The sequence below is a fragment of the Arabidopsis lyrata genome (assembly GCF_000004255.2).
Source record: "Arabidopsis lyrata subsp. lyrata unplaced genomic scaffold ARALYscaffold_1, whole genome shotgun sequence".
NCBI classification, from domain to species: domain Eukaryota; kingdom Viridiplantae; phylum Streptophyta; class Magnoliopsida; order Brassicales; family Brassicaceae; genus Arabidopsis; species Arabidopsis lyrata.
The window spans coordinates 1,737,452-1,757,801 of record NW_003302555.1 but is presented as its reverse complement, the minus strand read 5'-3'; the positions used below and the strand labels follow the sequence as shown (position 1 = coordinate 1,757,801).

At 38.0% G+C, this 20,350-nt stretch overlaps 7 protein-coding genes and 1 pseudogene across 9 annotated transcripts; 7 read left to right on the top strand and 1 right to left on the bottom strand.

The window, feature by feature from the left end:
- The first annotated feature begins 520 nt into the window (after positions 1-520).
- LOC9325598 lies at positions 521-7,157 on the top strand. 2 transcript variants are annotated; one of them, XM_021013126.1, is made up of 8 exons: positions 521-1,256; positions 1,343-1,412; positions 1,507-1,784; positions 1,874-1,943; positions 2,028-2,281; positions 2,373-2,442; positions 2,532-2,554; positions 7,070-7,157. In XM_021013126.1, exons 1-8 carry the CDS (start codon positions 1,111-1,113, stop codon positions 7,074-7,076), a joined length of 918 nt encoding a protein of 305 aa, XP_020868785.1. In that variant the 5' UTR covers positions 521-1,110; the 3' UTR covers positions 7,077-7,157. The 2 variants fall into 2 exon arrangements, with proteins under 2 accessions (XP_020868785.1, XP_002892267.1); XM_002892221.2 differs by lacking the exon at positions 7,070-7,157 and having other exon boundaries at positions 526-1,256; positions 2,532-3,033.
- Positions 5,258-6,435, bottom strand: LOC9328329 (putative FBD-associated F-box protein At1g05080). The gene is made up of 2 exons (XM_021013127.1): positions 5,508-6,435; positions 5,258-5,440 (listed from the first exon to the last, which is right to left on the bottom strand). The coding sequence occupies exons 1-2, from the start codon at positions 6,399-6,401 to the stop codon at positions 5,273-5,275; spliced, it is 1,062 nt and encodes a 353-aa protein (XP_020868786.1). The 5' UTR covers positions 6,402-6,435; the 3' UTR covers positions 5,258-5,272.
- Positions 7,158-7,200: 43 nt separating the features above from the next.
- Positions 7,201-8,922, top strand: LOC9328328. 2 transcript variants are annotated; one of them, XM_002892220.2, is made up of 3 exons: positions 7,201-7,584; positions 8,326-8,349; positions 8,460-8,922. In XM_002892220.2, exons 1-3 carry the CDS (start codon positions 7,401-7,403, stop codon positions 8,795-8,797), a joined length of 546 nt encoding a protein of 181 aa, XP_002892266.1. In that variant the 5' UTR covers positions 7,201-7,400; the 3' UTR covers positions 8,798-8,922. The 2 variants fall into 2 exon arrangements, with proteins under 2 accessions (XP_002892266.1, XP_020868787.1); XM_021013128.1 differs by having other exon boundaries at positions 8,326-8,367.
- Positions 8,923-10,265: 1,343 nt separating this feature from the next.
- On the top strand, positions 10,266-11,200 carry LOC9328327 (CLAVATA3/ESR (CLE)-related protein 20). Its single transcript, XM_021012328.1, has one exon. It carries the CDS (start codon positions 10,558-10,560, stop codon positions 10,897-10,899), a length of 342 nt encoding a protein of 113 aa, XP_020867987.1. The 5' UTR covers positions 10,266-10,557; the 3' UTR covers positions 10,900-11,200.
- Positions 11,201-11,422: 222 nt separating this feature from the next.
- LOC110224982 lies at positions 11,423-12,847 on the top strand (annotated as a pseudogene).
- A 252-nt stretch (positions 12,848-13,099) lies between these two features.
- On the top strand, positions 13,100-14,924 carry LOC9328326. Its single transcript, XM_021012327.1, has 5 exons — positions 13,100-13,475; positions 13,588-13,712; positions 14,224-14,315; positions 14,442-14,528; positions 14,615-14,924. Exons 1-5 carry the CDS (start codon positions 13,126-13,128, stop codon positions 14,720-14,722), a joined length of 762 nt encoding a protein of 253 aa, XP_020867986.1. The 5' UTR covers positions 13,100-13,125; the 3' UTR covers positions 14,723-14,924.
- Positions 14,925-15,021: 97 nt separating this feature from the next.
- Positions 15,022-17,287, top strand: LOC9328325 (general transcription factor IIH subunit 2). Its single transcript, XM_021012326.1, has 4 exons — positions 15,022-15,426; positions 15,782-16,243; positions 16,337-16,715; positions 16,907-17,287. The coding sequence occupies exons 1-4, from the start codon at positions 15,151-15,153 to the stop codon at positions 17,053-17,055; spliced, it is 1,266 nt and encodes a 421-aa protein (XP_020867985.1). The 5' UTR covers positions 15,022-15,150; the 3' UTR covers positions 17,056-17,287.
- A 124-nt stretch (positions 17,288-17,411) lies between these two features.
- LOC9328324 lies at positions 17,412-18,428 on the top strand. The gene is made up of 3 exons (XM_002892216.2): positions 17,412-17,813; positions 17,903-18,005; positions 18,113-18,428. Exons 1-3 carry the CDS (start codon positions 17,509-17,511, stop codon positions 18,200-18,202), a joined length of 498 nt encoding a protein of 165 aa, XP_002892262.1. The 5' UTR covers positions 17,412-17,508; the 3' UTR covers positions 18,203-18,428.
- The last annotated feature ends 1,922 nt before the right edge of the window (positions 18,429-20,350 follow it).

The window sequence follows — 20,350 nt, the reverse complement described above, 5'->3', positions numbered from 1 at the left end:
AAGTTTCTCGGCAACAATGTGGTTAGCGACGAACCAAAATCAGTTCATAGAAGAGTACTCTAACCTCAGAGAGAGTTGATCGGAGGGAAACAAAGAGAGACGAAAAGCTTTCCGCGATTGCCTGCGAATCCTTCTCAACCGTTGCAAGGGTTCTCAAAATCTCTCCTTGTTTCAACTCTGGTCTTCCTCCGTGATCTTGTTCCGGACCAGTTTCCTCCGACGAATTGTCCTCCACCGGCCGAACCACATCAGTTTCAGCTTCGGCATCCATTTTCCGGTGAGTACTCGATGTTGCCTCCGTTTTTTTTATTTTTACCCAACAAAATAAAACAAATTTTCGATATTAAAATTGGAACCAACCGAATTGTGACAGCTGTCACTTACACTTGGGTGTAAGATAACACTCGACTTGCGACTCCAAACTCACTATTACAATATTTTCGTTTTTTTTATTAGTCACATCCGAGGGAAAATTATCCCACTGCGTATGGCCTAAGGCATGTCGCAGACTCAGAACAATAAACTTGTGGGGTTACACGAATGAGCCTATAAACATTATAATAATGGGCCTTGAAAGAGTAAATTGGCCCAAGAGTGGATATAAAAAAGCAACGAGAGATTGATTTGATTAGTAAAACCTAAATTCACCATTTTTATTTCTTTCGTTTCCTTTCAAAGGTCTGTGCCTCTGTGTTCAACTTTTTTCTTCTTCTTCTTCTGGTTTTGTTTTTCAATTCTTCAACACTCTCCAATCCACGACCATGGCTAAGAAGAATTACTGTTCGTGGGGCTTAAGGGCTGATTTCTGTTGGATCTATCCGAGAAAGAGAAACAGATCTCGTTGCTTTCAATTCCAAATCCCATGAGGAGCGAGCCAAGCTATGGATTTTTACGCGAAAGAAGACTGCTCATTGGATCTGCTTACACGTGTTTGATCATCCACGTGTTTGTATCCAACGCAAAGGGGGCAGTAACCGTTTTGTTATGCGTCGTCTCTTTCTTTATTTTACTCTCTTCTTTTTTTCAATTCCCGCTTCTTAAATTTCTTCTCCAGTTTCAATTTCTTTTTCTCCCAAAATCTCTCTCTCTCGACCTAATTCCTTCGACGCCATGGAAGTTCCTCAAGTTCCTCAAGCTTATCGTCGTAAGATTTCGTTGCTGGAAAAAGCCGTGAAACTGTTCTGGCTCCGTTTCTTCCAGGAGCGAAGTGACTTCCGTGCGTTTGCACTTACTCAGACCGATCATTTCCCTCCTAGGTAAGCCATATCACCTCTTCCTCTCTCTAAACATCAGTTGCACTCAGTTCTAAGCCTGAGAATCGCCATTTCTGTTGTCATTGTAGCTTCATCGATCGTTTGATCGTACGTCTTGACCGTGCGGGATGGCCTCGACCCCTAGATTCAGGTTACGAGGTAGGGTTTAGGATCCTCTGTAGTTGAATTCGTTTAGGTTAGTCCTTGTTGTTGTGTGTGTTTGTTGCGATTGATCTTCTGGTGTTCTCTGTAGATTCCAAGGAAAATTGTGGCAAGACTTGTTGCCTTGTTTGCTGATCCTGATCCTGACCAATTCCTTTGCTCCATCTATGACTTGGAGAAACGTGTGAAGAAGAGGGCAGACAGAGAGCGCAAGAAGCTCCTTGCGATCGCCATGGAAGTTCCTCAAGCTTATCGCCGTGAGACTTCGTTGCTGGAAAACGCCGTGGAACTGTTCTGGGACCGTTTCTTCCCGGAGCGAAGTTTCTTCCGTGCGTTTGCACTTACTCAGACCGATCAGTTCCCTCCTAGGTAAGCCTACTCACCTCTTCCTCTCTCTAAACATCAATTGCACTCAGTTCTAAGCCTGAGAATCGGATGCATTTCTTTTGTCATTGTAGCTTCATCGATCGTTTGATCGAAGGTCTTAACCGTGTGAGATGGACTCGACACCTAGATCCAGGTTACGAGGTAGGGTTGTGTAGTTGGATTCGTTTAGGTTAGTCCTTGTTGTTGTGTGTGTTTGTTGCGATTAATCTGGTTTTTCCTTTATAGATTCCTAGGAAAATTATGGCAAGACTTGTTGCCTTGTTTGCTGATCCTGATCAGTACATCTGCTCCATATATGACTTGGAGAAACGTGTGAAGAAGAAGGCAGACAAAAAGCGCAAGAAGCTCTCTGCGATACCTCCTTGGGATCTCTCTGTGATAGAAAAGTCTATCCATCAGTTCTGGGTTACATTCTCCTCCCTTGATGGAGCCGATCTTCGTTCTTTTGCTGAGTCTCAGGCCAACAATTTCCCTCACAAGTAAGTCTTTTCTTTGGGTTGCAGATGATTGTTATTCTTTTTTTTGGGTTGCAGATGATTGTTATTCTTTTTATGCTTGTTTTGTTTGTAGCTACATCGCTGAGTTCCTCGACCGCCTTAAACGAGCAGGCTGGAGCCAGCCCTCTGACTCGGATAACAAGGTAAGCTGTGAAACACTTTCTAATTTTGCTCACAGTTGAACTGAGAGTGAATCACTTAAACACTTTCGCTTTTGTTTCTTAAACCTCAGCTGCCTCTCAAGTTGATGTCAAGGCTTGCTTCTTCTATGTGCAAAGCTCCAGAGATGGTGGATGATTGCTTCTCACTAGTGATGAGAATGGAAGCTGAGATGGAGGCAGAAGTGAGGAGAGCTGAAGCAGAGAAGATTGCAGCGGAAGCTCAGCTGAGGAGACAGGAAAGTGACGCAGCTGCTGCAGCTGTAGCGGCAAGAAAAAAAGCAGAGAAGGCAGAAAAGTCAGCTCAAGAGAAAGCGAGAAAAAGAATCGCCAGAGAGAAAAATAATCTCAACCGTATCGGCGCCAAGTCTCTCGGACTGCAGTGATTGGATTTTGAATGGTTTGTTCATTTAGGGCACCGAGTTTTAAGTGAATGTCTATGTGTGCTTGTTCTCACACGAGTAAAAACATGTGATTTGTAGACTTCATGATCGAGCTGTTGGTTTTGGTAGTGTGTATGAATGCTTGTTCTGACATGGATATCGAGCAATTGAGTTTATCGCGCATTGATGAACATTGCAGTTGTTTTGAGAGACAGTTTGATGGATCTGATGAGGGAATCAAAGCCATCAATCAAACCTCCCAAGAAAACATATATGTCATGTGTCCTGATGTCGGGATGGTGACTACAGAGAGATAAAATGCATTGTAACAGCCTGATGCAAATGTTCTTTGAAAGGTTTTTATAGTTTTGCTTTTTGTCATGAATCAGTTGCTTCCTATTAGAGTGTTTTCCTTAATTTTGCCGAGTATGGTTATAGGTTCTCTTGCAGGGAACTGTCCCTTCTACCATAAATGCGGCACACATATTTACGTTGATTGTCACAAATTGCGGGTAGAAGATCTCTTTACTTAAGTAAATATGTGTTGTCGATGATTTTAAATCCGGGTAACACACAAGTAAAAGAACACGAAAACCCCACCTAAGATTTCTAAATGCAAAGCCATCCCCGACATGGGTTATGTTAGCTTGTCCTTTATGCTTAAGATCAAAGAAACCCAAAATCCCTCATCATCAACAAAAAGAAACAGGTGTGGTCATTTATTGTGCTTAACTATCAAACCTATCAATCAACGCAAGTATGGTGTAAGGACCCTATGACAACGCAAAATGGAAGATGTTAAGATATAGTAAGCCTATGAGAAGACGACCATAAATTAAGTTGAAAGTGCCTGGAACCTACGAGAAGGAAAGCATGTTGGGAATCTTGGGTGCAGCAGGCATGTCCATGAATAGTGAATTTGAAAAGAAAGTAAGACGCCTTCGAGCTTCCAAGTTGGATGGAACATCTATAGCTGACTCGTTGACAGTAAGCAAAAGATGAAGCCTCTTGATCTGCAAACGAACAAAAACAGAGGAAAGTAGACAAACCACTTAGACATTCCTCATGCCAAAGATATCAAATGCACCACTGTGGTGGAAACACAAGAATGAGATAAATGGAATATTTTATAGAGGATGAGAGACTTGCTTTTTCTTTCCAAGCTTTCGTTCTTTTTTTTTTCCTAGTTCAATCTAAAAATTATTGGAACTAGAATATGTATATATGATAATTTTAATAATGGTAATGGATATGTTGAGACTTGAGATGACCAAACGGAATTATCATGATTAATTTTGAGACTTGAGACTTGAGATGACCAAACACTTATTTTGTTTGTTATCTGCCCACAGTATAAGGTTAACTTTAGACGAATGTTGACAAGTATAACGATGACTACTATAGAAACCACTTAATCCATTTACTATGATGTTTCGATATTCCTCACATCAGCTGTCCAAAGAGGCTTGACCATTTTCCAATATTCACAAAAGTCCAGAACCTTGTCTCTGATGGCTAAGTTGGTACCTCAGAACTCCACCATGCCTTCCTGATAACCGATATCAAAATTTCAGAACCGAAGAAGACATTATTACCATGAACCACGCGGGACAGATAGAAGACAGAAATACTTTTCATAATGCTGGTGCCAAAACAAAACTTCTCTTGTGATTGCAAGAAGCACAGACGTTGACATACACACTTGAAGAAGACAAGCAGACAAAATGAACGCAAAATAACATTGGTTGTTTTTTCCCCATACAATTTCAAGTACTAAGTAAGATTCCAAACAACAGAGGGCCAGCAGCGAGTTAAACCCAAAATTTGTTTTATGATGCTGAAAGAAAAACTCATTAAGAGCGAGCCAGCATAAATATATGAATAAACAATTAAACACCATAAGATGTTAAGACTGTAAACTAGGAAACTAGGCGCTCTGCAACTTGTCCAGTATCAGGGAAAAAGGAACACTATCAAGAAACCGTAAATAGTGTTTTTACTTTAAAAGAAAGAATAAAAAAATCTTGAAGATCAATCATTTTGGGGTATCTTATAGCAGATAAGGCTTGCTTATTCACTGAGCTTCTCTAGACTTTTCATTTGAACAAAAGGTGAGATGTTGTTGAAACCCTAGGAAGATCTTTTAACTCCTCGATGATCAACTCTGGATCTTCAAGATTTAACCTCAGGGAGATTGTTGCGGTTTTTAAACGCTTAGAGTTGGCTAAAACGTATGTCAAGAATTCTTCCTCTATTATTCTATCCCCATATTCTCTCCACTCGAATATCTCGAGCTGTGATGACAAGCATTCGGGAACATGACTCGGCTGTTTCCATGACCATGGGAGATCCTCGGGATGATAGACAAATTTCTGAGAAGCAATGAAGGCAATATGGTTAGCAAAAATTTGACTAGTATAGATTTTAGTCCATTAAAGCAAGAAGAGGAGGAGGATGATACGTACATAATCTACCAAAAACTCTTTTAGTTTTGGAGCATTTTTAAGTAAAAGTAGGAGTGTTTCCAACATGTCTGGTCCATACGGACATATGCTTAACTTTATAAGTCGAGAGAAGTTGACGTTGGTACAACGCATAACCTGCACAACTTAAGTAAGTAGGTAGATGCAGAAATGGAATCACAACGAGATAAAATTAGAGAGATACCATTGCATCAGACAAATTCAAATGAAGAGACAAGACTGAAGAAAAAGAAGTTAGAAATTTGTCATCCGGATGATAAGACTCTTCAACATTGATATTTGCATCCTGGAGACAGGGCATATCCTCGATGGAGAAAGAGTCTAGTGAATAATCGGTGATTCGACAGGTGTTCACTGCAGGAGCATCTACAACCAAACACCTATCAGTATAGTCTACTACATCAGACGAGTCATTAATATACCACAAGTACAATAAAGAAGGCACTTTGATGGTAAACTTTTTCACATTGTCATCTATTTTCCTTTTCACGAACAAGGTCTCAAGAACAGGGCAGCTCGATAACAAGGTAACGAGAGAATCCTCGTCTTTATACACAACACGGATTAGTTCGAGATCGCTAAGGAATGGGAGATAGGCGGAAGAAGAAGAAGGAACATTCACGAGAATCTGGTCGGAGAGAGTCAGTTCAAAAAGAGTGTCGCAAGAGTAAAGGCTCTTGGGCAAGCTGGTTGGACCTGCGGACCAGAGGAGCTTGATTGTTAGCGTCCACACCAAACAATCAACAGCTTTTGCAACCCACTTTCCGATATCAACATCATCAGTAGTAGGGCACTGTGGACCAAGTTCAATACACAAGCTGTCTATTACAGGTGACTTGTGGAGTTGCAATGATTTGTTAAGAAACCACCAAACGCTCTTCTTGCTTTCATCATCCATGTCTTCTTTATACTCAAGTGTCCTTACCATCGTCCAAATCGACAGCCATCGTTTTGACAGAATCATGGTGGCTACTACGTCTTTTGTCGGGAGAAGATCCAATATCTCTACGAGTACATCTTCCGGTAGAGCACTGATCCTGTCTTCACAACCGATCTCTTCAATTTTGGCTTCTGCCATCGAAAGCAACCAAAACAATACTAGCGTTTTAGGGTTTTTACTTGTCAAAACAGATAAACTTACGTATGACGGTATGAGCAAACTTGCATAGCCGGTCCAAACATTTTGAGTGCCCTAAACAGATTTTTTTTTTAATTTAAATATTAATTATGATACAATGATATTAGTAGTATAAATAAAACACTAAGCTATTTAATCAATTTGAATTTAATTTAGATGATAGATGTATTAGTGTTTTTATGGATTACACAAAGAATTATACAGTTTATATTTAAGCTACCATTTTTACACATTAGTTAAACTTATTCATACATCTATATAAACAAAAATAAATAATAGAACTATATGGCCACTTTTCTATATGCATGACTTAAACTCTAAAATATAAAAATCTAGACAGAAACAGATAAAAAATAACAAAACATTTACATTAAAAAAATATAATAAACCAGAACATATAATGGGATCATGTTACGTGTAATCAAATTTTTCTAAGATTCAAACCAGGCGGCCGTAAGCGACCGCTTACGTCGCCTACCCTCCGGACGGGCCCTGATAGTCAGTCTTATTCTAATGTCTACGGGCAAACGGGTCAGAGATTCTACACAAACGTGTTGGGCCAAGAGCAACTCAAAGCGCATTTAACCTAAGGTTTCAGTTGGAGTTACGCTATAACCAAAGGTCCAAAACACAGAGAGTTTTACTTATTTCATATTTTCCTGAACCGAACCAATTCAAATCAGACCAAACCGACTAAGTCGGAAATGGCTAACTTACACTTAAAATTTAAATCTACACGCTTATTATTATTATTAACTGTCGACGAAATTATTAGAGAGCAAAAGAGTCAAAAGTGTGTCAAAATCTCTACCACCGATTTTTCTACATAGCGTCGTCTCAGCTTCAGACAGCTCTAAAATCTCTCTTCGAGGTTTTTCTTCACACTCGCCGAGAAATCTAATCTTTACGAAGACCCAGATCGGCGGATCTAGTGTTAAAATGGCGAGACACGCGGCGGCGCTGAAGATCGGTCTAGCTTTACTGGGGCTGAGCATGACTGGTTACATACTTGGTCCGCCTCTCTACTGGCATCTCACTGAGGCTTTGGCCGCCGTTTCCACCTCCTCTTGTCCTTCCTGCCCCTGTGAGTGCTCTCCCTATTCCGCTATCACGATTCCCAAAGGTAAACAGAATTTTGTTTGAAGCTTGATCTGTGTCCATGATTACAATCTTGCTAGATCTGTGGGTAAAGTTTACTCCTTTTTGTAGAGTGATGTATGAATTTAGCAACTTTATATCAAAATTTGGCGTTGTATCTGTTTGTGGAAATAAGGATTGGTATTAGTTGGCTTTTGAAGTTTTGGTTCTTTATTTTCTTTTTTCTGGTGCTGAAGTTACTGAATTTGCATGCTTTTGAGCTTGGTTCGTGCTAGTTTGAATCTGAGATGATTAGTGTACTAAGTAAGTGTAGACCTACATGAATTGTGTTTCATTCGTTTTAGGTGCTGTCCTTCATAAAAAGATTATCTCAGTTATTTGTCCAGAGTGTTGATTCTCCTATTGTTTGAGTTAAACAATAGCATTAGTGGTTCAGGTTATGATTTGTAAATTTCTCGGATTGTGGAAGTTGAAGTTTACTGGCTACTGTTCTGGTCATAGCAAATCAACAAACAATGCAGTTTGTTTGGAGTGTATGCATTGTTTTTGCTTTTAGACCGATTTGATTCATAGAATTTGTAAATTTGTTTGGAGTGAAACCAAAGAAGACTGTAGTATCAGTTGAAATTCATGGTTTGTATTGCTTGTTGTGACAGATTTCTTAAGTGACTATATGTTTCTCGCTAAGCTGAGTTTATATTCTTTTTCGTATGTTACCAAATCTAAAAGATTGATCTTTATTTACTTGTTTCCTTTCTTCTTGCAGAACTCAGTAATGCTTCTTTCGCCGGTGAGTTAATTGTGAAGGGTATTTCTTGAACTGCATCAGTTAAAAAAAATCTTTTAAATTATTTAGCAATAGAGTCTTTGTATCAAACATCTCTTACTTTAAATGTGTAGATTGTGCAAAGCACGATCCAGAGGTCAACGAAGACACTGAGAAGAACTATGCTGAACTTCTAACCGAGGAACTGAAGCTGCGTGAAGCGGAATCTTTAGAGAAACACAAACGAGCAGACATGGGGCTTTTAGAGGCCAAGAAGGTTACTTCCTCATACCAAAAGGAAGCAGATAAGTGCAACTCGGGTATGGAAACATGCGAAGAAGCTCGGGAAAAAGCAGAATTAGCACTCGCCGAGCAGAAAAAGCTGACATCTAAGTGGGAAGAGAGAGCTCGCCAAAAAGGATGGAGAGAAGGAGCCACCAAGTCAAATGTTAAACCCAAAAGCAATGTTTAGGTTGCTTAAGAAACCCCAAAGATCAGCAAAAGGATCTTAGTTACAAACCACTCGTGTAATTGTTTGTGAATTGGATTTTAACAAAAAACTATTATTATACTTTTCAACAAAACAATCACAAATTAGATGCTTATAGAAAACACTCGCAAAATAACCCAAATACATCAAATTGACCATCAGACACATTATCATTGCCCAAGGATTCAGTACGTTCATAATCATCATATCATACTGATGCCTTGTTGAAACAGTGTTTTGGTCAACAAAACTACCTTAACAGATTTGGATTGGATGGGCCAGAAAGTCTTAAAGCCCCAAATCCAATAAATTGGCCAATGTTTCATTCATGGTCGGCAACCTTCGGTAGTCAAGAAAATAATATTATATCAGCCGCAGACTACGAAAAAAAAAAAACAATTTTAATTTTTATCCACAGACCACAGTATATAACCACCACGAGGTCCACGAACAGTTCAATATTTGACATGATGAGATGTTGAGAATTAGGCTATCTATAGTCGGTTTTAAAGTTAAACATGAGATATATAATATTATACTCTATTTATCGACCATTAGACCAAAGTCGTTTTCACTAGTCAAAATATTTTAAAACGTAGGTTTTATTCTATTATTGATAATCATGACTTTTGAATTAGTCTGTGGAGAAAAAGAAAGCAGAAAATTTCCGGTCACATTTCAAAAAGGTCAACAGAAAAAATGTAACTTTATAAGCAACTTTGTCTCTTGTGTTTCCATATTGTTGATAATGATATTCATACAAATCATGTCGCTATTCAAAGCTTCATCATTCTGCATACGAATACTTTAAACTTAAAAAGCTTCATTACATTCACGCGTAAGTATCAAACTGATATGTTTAAAGGAAAAAAAATTATGTTTTACGTTTCATATGTGAAGACTGAAGACTAATCAGAAAATTTATCATTACAAAAACTTCCCTTTAGTTATTAATAATTTGTTTTTGTTGCAAAAGTTGGAATATTATCCGTGCAAACTACATGGTAAAATTTATAGTATCTACCTATATATGTGTATGTATGTGAACTTCAAACATGTATTGATGTATGTGCATGTGTATATGTGACCTTGCACATTAAATGCTACTTGATATTTATTTTGCATTTGAGTTAAATTTCAAATCGTAGCATCTATAATCAATACTCACTTTTAAACCGGCCATTTTTAGGTGGGAAGTGGGGTTCACCGTTCACCATTGTATTTATCAGATCCTCCCCATTCCAAGTTACTGACAGTTCCACAGTTATGTTTTTGTAAATTTTGTAAATATAAATTTGTACAACTTGATTATCTCCCACTTTTTTGTTGAAAAAAATATAATCATAATCAAAGTTTATTAAGGGGAAATTTGTAAAAGTACTCTAAAGTAGTATGGCTTTTTAAATACTTTTTTTTTCTTCTTCTTATAATCAACTATTGTGATAATAAAGACAACAATATGTATTATGCATGTTTGAATCCAAACGACATTAATACAAGTTACTACACTACATGTTTTAGTCCACCTATAGTTATAGAATCTTTAGTATTTTGACTCACAGAATGTATTTACTAAATTGGACCTCAAACTTGTATATTCATTAATTACCCAAGAAAAACCTTGAATATTGTAAAATATAAAATTAATGTTGACAAAGAAGAAACTTTATGAAGTGGACCATATATGTCTACACCTAATCCCTAAATAAAATGCAAATATATACACACTCGCAACAACACATATGGAAGTTTGTGCATCACACCTTGTTTCTCATAATCATATACCAAAAATCTCTCTAAAAAAAAAAACATTCTCAAGAAAATATTTTTGTTTTCTTATGAAAAATAAAAATATGAATCCGAGTCGTCGTCTTCTTTGTCTCATTGTTTTTCTCTTCCTCCTTGTTCTATCCAAAGCTTCAAGAATCCATGTCGAAAGACAACGCTTCTCCTCCAAACCTTCTGGTGAAGACAGAGAGTTTATCCCTTCTCAACACACTCTTCCGGTCGTCGACGCCGGCGAAATCCTACCGGATAAACGGAAGGTAAAGACGGGATCAAACCCTTTGCACAACAAGCGATGAAGACAGATAATTAGTTTCTCTAAACACTCTCTCTCCTCTATTTGTTTTCTTAACCACAGAGATATCTCACATATGTAAATCTATTACACATATGTTAATGTAGGATTTATTATCCAATCTTTTTGTTTTTGTTTTTTCCATTCTCTTTCTCAATACTTTGATGTTTAAAAGATGATAGATAGAGCATGATATATTTATTGTACATACATCTTTAGTTCATCTTATTTCTTTTGAATCGGTGAACAAAAAAAGATGCGAGAAACAAATGATATTCAATAATTAATGGTTTTGTTTGATCAAATTTGGCCCAAAACGTAATTAATTGGCAATTAATGCTTTTCTTCTCAAGATTGTGTGTTGTTGACCCAAAAAATAAATAAAAATTAGATGTTGAGTTAGAACGACGCCGTTTCGTTTGCGCCAAAGGCGAGAGGCTCGAAAATCTTTCTCTCGCCGTCGTCGGCAAGAATTATCAGTTCTGTTTACATTTTTTTTTTTTTTTTTTTGGGTTATGTGACGAATCATGAACAAAGATACGAAACCTGACTTCTCGAAACTCTCGCGGTTGTGCAATGACCTAAGACAGAAACAGAGATCTCCAGTTCTTACTACTGACTTAGAAACAGAGAGAAAGATCACAGAGTCTTTGTCAAAATCCGGTATCAGGGTACTTGAATCGAATCCGTCGCTTCTCTTAACCCTAAATTCCAATGTAATCCACCCAACTCGTTCTCTTCGAGCCTAATCTTCCTACTGAAACCTGCGTCGGTTTCTGAAGGTGATGAAGAAGGAGTTATACTTACAACACCATTATCAATGCTTATGTCGGAAAGAGAGATTTTTTTGGCTGTAGAAAAGATTCTGAAGGTGATGAAGAATGAGAACGTGGCGTATAACGCTGCTACATATACGATTCGGATTAGATATGAGTAATGGGAAATTGGTTGATGCAAAGCAACTGTTTGACGAAATGCGTGAGAGAGGAATAGAAACAGATATACATGTGCACACTTCTCTCATAAGTTGGCATTGCAGAAAGGGGAATGTCAAAAGAGCAATTTTGTTGTTTGATGAATTGATAGAGAAGGATTTTTCACTGAGTAGTCGCACTTATGGGAAAGAGTGCGGCTGAGATGTTAGTTGAAGAGATGCAGAGCTGTGGAGTTAACATTACTCAGGTGGTGTTCAATGCTTTGATTAAGGGTTACTGCAAAAAGGGGAGTATCGATGATGCATTAAGGATTTATGATGTGATGGAGAAGAAAGGGTTTCAAGCTGATGCTTTTACTTATAACACGGTTGCTAGTTGTTTAGGTAAATCGAACAATATGGTGAGGCAAAGCAGTGGTTGTTCACGATGATTGATAGTGGTGTGAAGCGTAACACGGTCAGTTATACTAACTTGATCGATATTTACTGCAAAGAAGGGATTTTTAAAGAGCCAAGATGCTATTTGAAGTGATGGGCACTGAGGGAGAACAACCTAATGTTGTCACTTACAATGTGATGATCAATGCGTACTGCAAGCTAAGGATATTAAAGGAAGCACGGAAACTAAGGACGAAATGGAAGACAAGGGGATGGTTCCTGATTCATATACTTACACGTCGCTCATACTCGGGGAATTCATTTCTGGTAATGTGGATGAAGCAACAAGGCTCTTTGATGAAATGTGTTCAAAGAGTTTAGTCCAAAACGTTGTAAGGTATACCGCAAAGATCTCAGGTTTGTCCAAGGCTGGACAATCGAATGAATCATTTGAACTATATGGCGAGATGAAAAAGAAAGGGTACAAAATAGATGATACGGTTTATACAGCACTTGTTCAAAGTCTGCATTCAGCTGAGACTAAAAGTAATCTGTTTGAGCTGGTCATTTTGTTGAGGAGATATGGTTGATGGTTTATTTGAATCAGAATCGTTGCTTTGGGGCTGTGGCCATTGATTGATTTTAACTTGTTAAGAAAGTAAAGTTGGTCTCTTTTCTTCAACCTCTGGTTAAAAAGTCAAAAAGAGCTTCTCTCCAAGAAAGTGGAATTGATCCAATCCATCTTCTTCCTTCTTCAACCGTGATCTCCAAGGTTGGGAAATCGTTTTTTAATCCTTAATTTATTTATTTTTGATTAAAAAATCATATCTTTTTATGGATATTTGAGACCGAAGAGGTTAATATGTGTATAAATAGAAGCTACGAGACTAATCAACCGAAACTAAACAACAAAAGAAAATGAGTTTTCTTGCAGCAGGGAGACTCGCGGGAAAAGAAGCTGCCTACTTTTTCCAAGAATCCAAACACGCCGTTAATCGTCTCGCCGAGAAATCTCCGGCCACCGGGAAAAAGCTTCCATCTTCTCCGGCGGATCCACCGGAAATTCAACCTGACGTTCTTCCGGAGATTCTACGCCATTCTCTTCCTTCTAAAATCTATGGTCGTCCACCTGATCCTTCGTCTCTCTCCCAATTCTCCAAATGGGCTCTTGAATCCGACCCAAACGCTTCAGTTTCTATTTCCCCTGACGTCTTGAATCCTCTCAGAGGTTATGTATCTCTGCCTCAGGTCACATTCGGACGCAGAAGGTACAAACTTGATCGGAATTAGGGTTTTATACTCTGTTTCACTTGATGGGTATTTCAAAATTTTGAATTTTTATCATCGATTTGTTGGTAATTTGTGTCGATTTTATCGCAGATGGGATCTACCAGAATCTGAGAATTCGGTTTTGGCGTCAACAGCTAATGAATTGAGGAGAGACAGATACGGCACTCCTGTCAATCCTGAGAAATTGAAAGCTGCTGGTGAAGGCCTTCAACATAGTATGTTCACTTCTCATCTTTTGTTTACCTGGAAATCAATATTTTGAACTTGGATTCGTGGATACTGGAGTTATTCCACAGAAGAACATGGCTTGATTTAGGTTCTTTGCTAGAGACAGAAGGATTGCATATTTTCATGTTCTGTTTTTACTTCCTTGCTTTTGCTAATGTTGATCATGTAAATTGCTTGCCCAAACTACCCTGTTAGGGACTGTAATGGCAGTAATTCTGATCAGGTTCCAGCTTACTTAGAGATTATTTGTTTTGTTTGGTTATGAAAGCCAAAGTTATCCGTGGCTTAGGGTTAGGGTTCACGAATGTGTTATGTAATAACTGCTTTCTGGGTGTCTGTTTTTGACTCTGATGACAAATAATATAAGTATCTCTAACAGCCTGGAAATTGTTGATAATATTGGTAGATTCAGAATCTGTTATTGTCTTTTAATGTTATTGATGTCGTGGAGTGTTTGGAAAGTTTGCAGTCCACTGAATTGTTTTCTGGTTTTCGCAGTTGGAAAGGCATTTGCAGCCGCTACTATTATCATCTTTGGCTCTGCCACTTTGGTCTTTGGAACGGCAGCCTCAAAACTTGACATGCATAATGTAAGATTTAGTATGTTTTCATGTTCTTACTTAAATCATTTATATTCGCATTTGTAAGCTCTATTGACTGATCTTGAATGCCATCATCTTCTTACTTGGTTTATTGTACGATTTTCTTTCTGTTAGACCGATGACATAAGAACGAAAGGCAAAGATCTTTTTCAGCCAAAACTGGAGTCGATGAAGGAACAAGTAGAGCCCTTAAGAACTTGGGTAATGTTTTACAAAGATGCTTGCACCTTCTCAACAGAATTGAGTCAGAATCATTAATACTAACCCGAAAAGACTATAAATTTCAGGCTGGAAACATGTCAAAGAAGTGGCATATTGATAATGACGGTGGTAGTACTTTGAAGGAGAAACCAATCTTGAAGGAGCTTTCGAAAATTCTGGGACCTAAATCTTAAAAGGCTGAGACTGTGGATAACATGTGTAGAGAAAACCAAACAGGAAGTTCTATATGTATGTAAGATGGAATAAGATCTTAGGTAAAATATCAAATTGTGCTGTAAGAACTAAGAAGTTTCAATTTCAATGTTGCTAAATAAATGTTGTATCGAGTGATTTAAGTTTTGTATAATAAAGTTTTAATGAGAGTTTCAATATCAATGTTTCCTACTGTCTTTAGCAAAATAAAATGTTTCACTTCTGACTTCTGAGATTGGACATGGATTAAGAGATCCGGCCGATTAGTGGGTTAAATATACACGATAGAAAGTTATGGTTAAAATTGTGAACGTTATAATAAGTAAGGGTTGTTTATGTAATTGTTTTTGTTTCAGTAGAGTTCTCTTCTTCTTTTTGTAATTAGGTCTCTTTGGCTGTGAGATTAAGGATGAGTAATCAAAGAAAGAGATCAAACGCAGAAAGAGAAGAAGACGACGACGAAGATGCGGAAGGTATCGGCGAGTGGGAGAGAGCTTATGTTGACGACAGATCCTGGGAGGAGTTGCAAGAGGATGAGTCTGGACTTTTACGCCCAATTGATAACAGTGCCATTTACCATGCTCAGTATCGCCGCCGTCTCCGTATGCTCTCCGCCGCTGCTGCTGGTACTCGCATCCAAAAGGGGCTTATTCGCTATCTCTACATCGTCATTGACTTCTCTCGGGTATATATTTCTATGCAATTTTAGCTTGAATGCTGTATCCTTTGAGTTGTGCATATGTTGCTTTGGGGTAGTATATAGTGTACACTGCTTTACTTTTGAATCGTCGGCTGAGTTTAGGAGATCTCTGCTCTTTAGTCTTCTCAATAGGTTCTATAGTTCGCTCTGTATTGTTTGCAATGATAATCTTACTCTAAGTGGGGTTTTAGCGCATATGGATCTTAGTGGGATTTTAGAGCATATGGATGTGATCCTTATTCAGATTTCTTTATTGAAGGCAACATTATGATTTGGGCTCTAATTTCTCCAGTTCCAAGATATGCAAAGTCTTACACTTGGCCTGTTTTGTCGTGTCTAGGCAGCTGCAGAAATGGATTTCAGACCAAGCCGGATGGCCATAATGGCCAAACATGTTGAAGCTTTCATTAGAGAGTTCTTTGACCAGAATCCTCTGAGTCAAATTGGTTTGGTCTCTATAAAAAATGGAGTTGCGCATACATTAACAGATCTTGGTGGTAGTCCTGAGACTCACATCAAAGCGTTGATGGGAAAGTTGGAAGCCTTGGGTGACTCCTCTTTGCAGAACGCTCTGGAACTTGTACATGAGCATCTCAACCAGGTTCCATCTTATGGTCATCGTGAGGTTCTGATATTGTACTCAGCTCTATGCACATGTGATCCAGGAGATATCATGGAGACCATTCAAAAATGCAAGAAATCCAAATTAAGATGCTCTGTAATTGGGCTGTCTGCAGAAATGTTTATATGTAAACACCTCTGCCAGGAAACCGGCGGATTGTATTCAGTTGCAGTGGACGAGGTGAGTTTAGCTACCTTCTACTTGCGCCTTGTACCTTTGAAAAAACTGTTTTGTATAATAGTGTGCTTTGTTTGTATTTGTCTTCTCACGCAGGTGCATCTAAAGGATCTTCTGCTCGAACATGCGCCTCCACCTCCGGCAATAGCAGAATTTGCAATTGCAAATTTGATCAAGATGGGTTTCCCACAGAGAGCTGCTGAGGGTTCAATGGCAATCTGTTCGTGCCATAAGGAAGTTAAGATTGGAGCTGGTTACATGTGCCCGAGATGCAAAGCTCGGGTATGTGACCTCCCTACGGAATGCACTATTTGCGGTCTAACACTTGTTTCATCACCACATTTAGCGAGATCATACCATCATCTCTTCCCAATTGCTCCATTTGATGAGGTGCCTGCTCTTTCAAGTCTGAATGATAATCGGAGAAAATTGGGAAAAAGTTGTTTTGGTTGCCAACAGAGCCTAATTGGTGCAGGTAAATACTTGAACATCACTTAGGTAGTCTTCATACATGTTTCTTAGCACTAGTGTCACTAGACCCGTAATTGAACTTAGATACGCATAGTTCACCCTTGTTGAGGTATACACAAAGGAACTTGTGTATGCTCATCAACGGAGCCATTTACTTGAAAATAAAGGCTCATTGGTGCTTTTGTTTTTGCGCAGGAAATAAACCCGGCCCATGTGTAACATGTCGTAAATGCAAGCACTATTTCTGTCTGGACTGTGACATATACATCCACGAGAGCTTACACAACTGTCCTGGCTGTGAGAGCATTCACCGTCCCAAATCAGTTTCCTTGATGGAAGAATGAGAGAACGAATGTGTTCACACTTGCAATTACAATCACAATTGAGATGATGAGAGGAAGCAAATTTATTTGTGATATAGGATGTAATTGGTCCATGTCGTTACCAAGATCTTTCGATTTTGGACTCAGTATTGCTCTCTCACAATCGATCCAAAACAAACCGGCTAAAATATATTCCGATGGCGAAATTTTTGTATTTTTTCCTTGTTTAACTTGGGCTTGAAATTTCTTCACTCATGAGAAGACGAACAGTAATAAATAATTCTTTTAGTGGAAAACAAAACAAGACCGTATCATCAGTGGTTTGTTGATTCTCGTGATGACAAAGTCGTAGTCGTAACTACTTCCCTAAATAGCTCTCTCTGTTTCTTAGAAACCTTTTGTTAATAGACCTAAGTGAGATTATTACTGATTGTCATAACAAGATAAATCTCTGAGAAAAGTCCCTAAGACACCATGGAGGAAGATAATAATGTCACTAGGTTCTGCAAGGTAACGTCTGCATGTAAAGATGCAGCATTTTACTACCTTGAAGGCTTCGACTGGAATCTTGAAGACGCCATTTCTGGTTTCCTTGGGGATCAACTTCCTCCGCTCAAAATGAGAGCGACACCACGGAGGGTGAATGAATGGCGATATCGATCTCGATCTCCTTTGAGAAGAAGATACTCTGCTACCTCTGTCTCGGAACTTAAGTTTAAGATGCACCAAGATGAGATAACCATAACGAGGAGCTCTGATACCGCTGCTTTGGCCACCAGGTGGATGATCTAATAATATTAAGGGTTTTTGTATTCATAAATCATCTAAAAAATAATGTTTAATCTTGTTTGTTTTTTTTTTTGTATAGTTTGGATGATAGTAGAAGAGAGCTTCATGATTCTGATGATATATCTCATGGAGAAAAAATTGTGTCTATAGCTAATCCTGTGAATCAGGAGTTTAAAGAAGAGGTAAATTCTACTCTTGCACCCTCCTCCAATATTAGTTCTGTCTCTTGCTTATTACCTATATTAATAACATCTCTTTCCTTTCAATGTTTTGTATTGTATCACCTTAGGGATCATCTGTCCAAGCTACAAATATTTGTGAATCCACCTCCATTGAGATTGACTTGCCTAGCCCGGATCCTGATTCGGACTCTGACTAAGCTGATGGAACTTTTTTCTTGAGATGGAAGCAGACTGATATGTATGAATCCTTTATTGGTACTTCTTTATCTAGCAAACTATTATCAGAAATTTTAATCTAATCTTGCTCACCTCACCTACTCAACATATCATCAAATTTTGATCTTACACAAATTCTTCTTGAGGTTGACTCAATGATTCAGAAGACTCTGGTTTTGATTAATAATTGGTTGCTACGTTTCTCTAGCTAGACTGTGGAAATATCTTATTTGTATTTATTATGAGGACCAGTGACCTCTAAGTCCATGTCCAATATGGTATTAGTCCATACTTTGTCCTCAGTAATTGATTGTATCTTGTCTGAAGTTAGCAATTTGACGTTGATTCTTGTGAATCTTATCATCGTTATAGGTGGTTTGGCTGCAAAACCAAATCATGTACAGTATACCAAATTTCTCCTTCAATCTCTTGTTTTGTTTCAAGCTAATTCTTTAATTTTCCGTTGGTGAAACCGCTTTGGCCTGTTTTCTCCATCTCTTGTTTCTTGTGTTGTGTCTTTCTCTCCAGCTTTTCTATTGCGAATTTGCTCGTCTTCTATCCCTTTCGCGAATGGAAGATATCCTATTGCGAATTTGCTCGTCTAGTCTTTGGACCAGATTGGTCGATGGCACATGATTTTCACCATGATTTTCACCATGTTTTCGATTGTTTCTTTCTGCCCACAAAGAATGAATCGCAAGCTGAAACGCGTATCTCGTCAAAAACAGTTGAATCGCAAGCTGAAACGCGTATCTCGTCAAAAACAGTTGAAGTCTTGATGGAACTAGCTTTAATGGGTCTCTTGAAGTCGTTGATTGTGTTGGACTTATCTAACATTCACAGGTCATGTTCCATCGTCTTTGGCCAAACTCACACAACTCGAGTCACTGGACCTATCTCGAAACCAACTTTCGGGAAACATTCCTCAACAGCTAAAATTACTCACGTAGTCACGTTTTTGGGATATATTGATATGTCTCATAACAAACTCACTGGCCAAATACCAAAGAGTACACAGTTTGGAGGACAACTTAAATCATCTTTTGAAGGGAATATCAATCTTTGTGGTCTTCCTCTTCAATAAAGTTGCTTAATGGGAAATGTTGCACCAACACCATAGACACAACAACCAAAACCGACAAATAAAGAACGCTTGTTGAAAGCAGCGGCAATGGGAAATGTAGCAACTGCTTAATGGGAAATGTTAAATTTACAAACAAAAAAACAAAAAAACAAAAGTGCTAAATTTACATGACGATTAGAAAACAATTTAAACTTGTGAAATCGCTAACAATCATATGACTAAGTCAAATGACGGGATCCAAAGTCCGGTTAGTTTTCATATCATTTTGTAAATCTAGTCTAAAACAAAAAAAAAAAAACAAAAAAACAAAAGTGCTAAATTTACATGACGATTAGAAAACAATTTAAACTTGTGAAATCGCTAACGATCAAATGACTAGGTCAAATGACAGGATCAAAAGTCCGGTTAGTTTTCATATCTTTTTGTAAATCTAGTCTAAAACAAAAACAAAAAAACAAAAAAACAAAAATGCTAAATTTACATGACGATTAGAAAACAAATTAAACTTGTGAAATCGCTAACGATCAAATGACTAGGTCAAATGACGGGATCCAAAGTCCGGTTAGTTTTCATATCGTTTTGTAAATCTAGTCTAAAAAAAAACAAAAATGCTAGATTTACATAACGATTAGAAAACAATTTAAACTTGTGAAATCGCTAACGATCAAATGACTAGGTCAAATGACAGGATCCAAAGTCCGGTTAGTTTTCATATCTTTTTGTAAATCTAGTCTAAAACAAAAACAAAAAAACAAAAAAACAAAAATGCTAAATTTACATGACGATTAGAAAACAAATTGAACTTGTGAAATCGCTAACGATCAAATGACTAGGTCAAATGACAGGATCCAAAGTCCGGTTAGTTTTCATATCTTTTTGTAAATCTAGTCTAAAACAAAAAAACAAAAAAACAAAAAAACAAAAATGCTAAATTTACATGACGATTAGAAAACAAATTAAACTTGTGAAATCGCTAACGATCAAATGACTAGGTCAAATGACGGGATCCAAAGTCCGGTTAGTTTTCATATCGTTTTGTAAATCT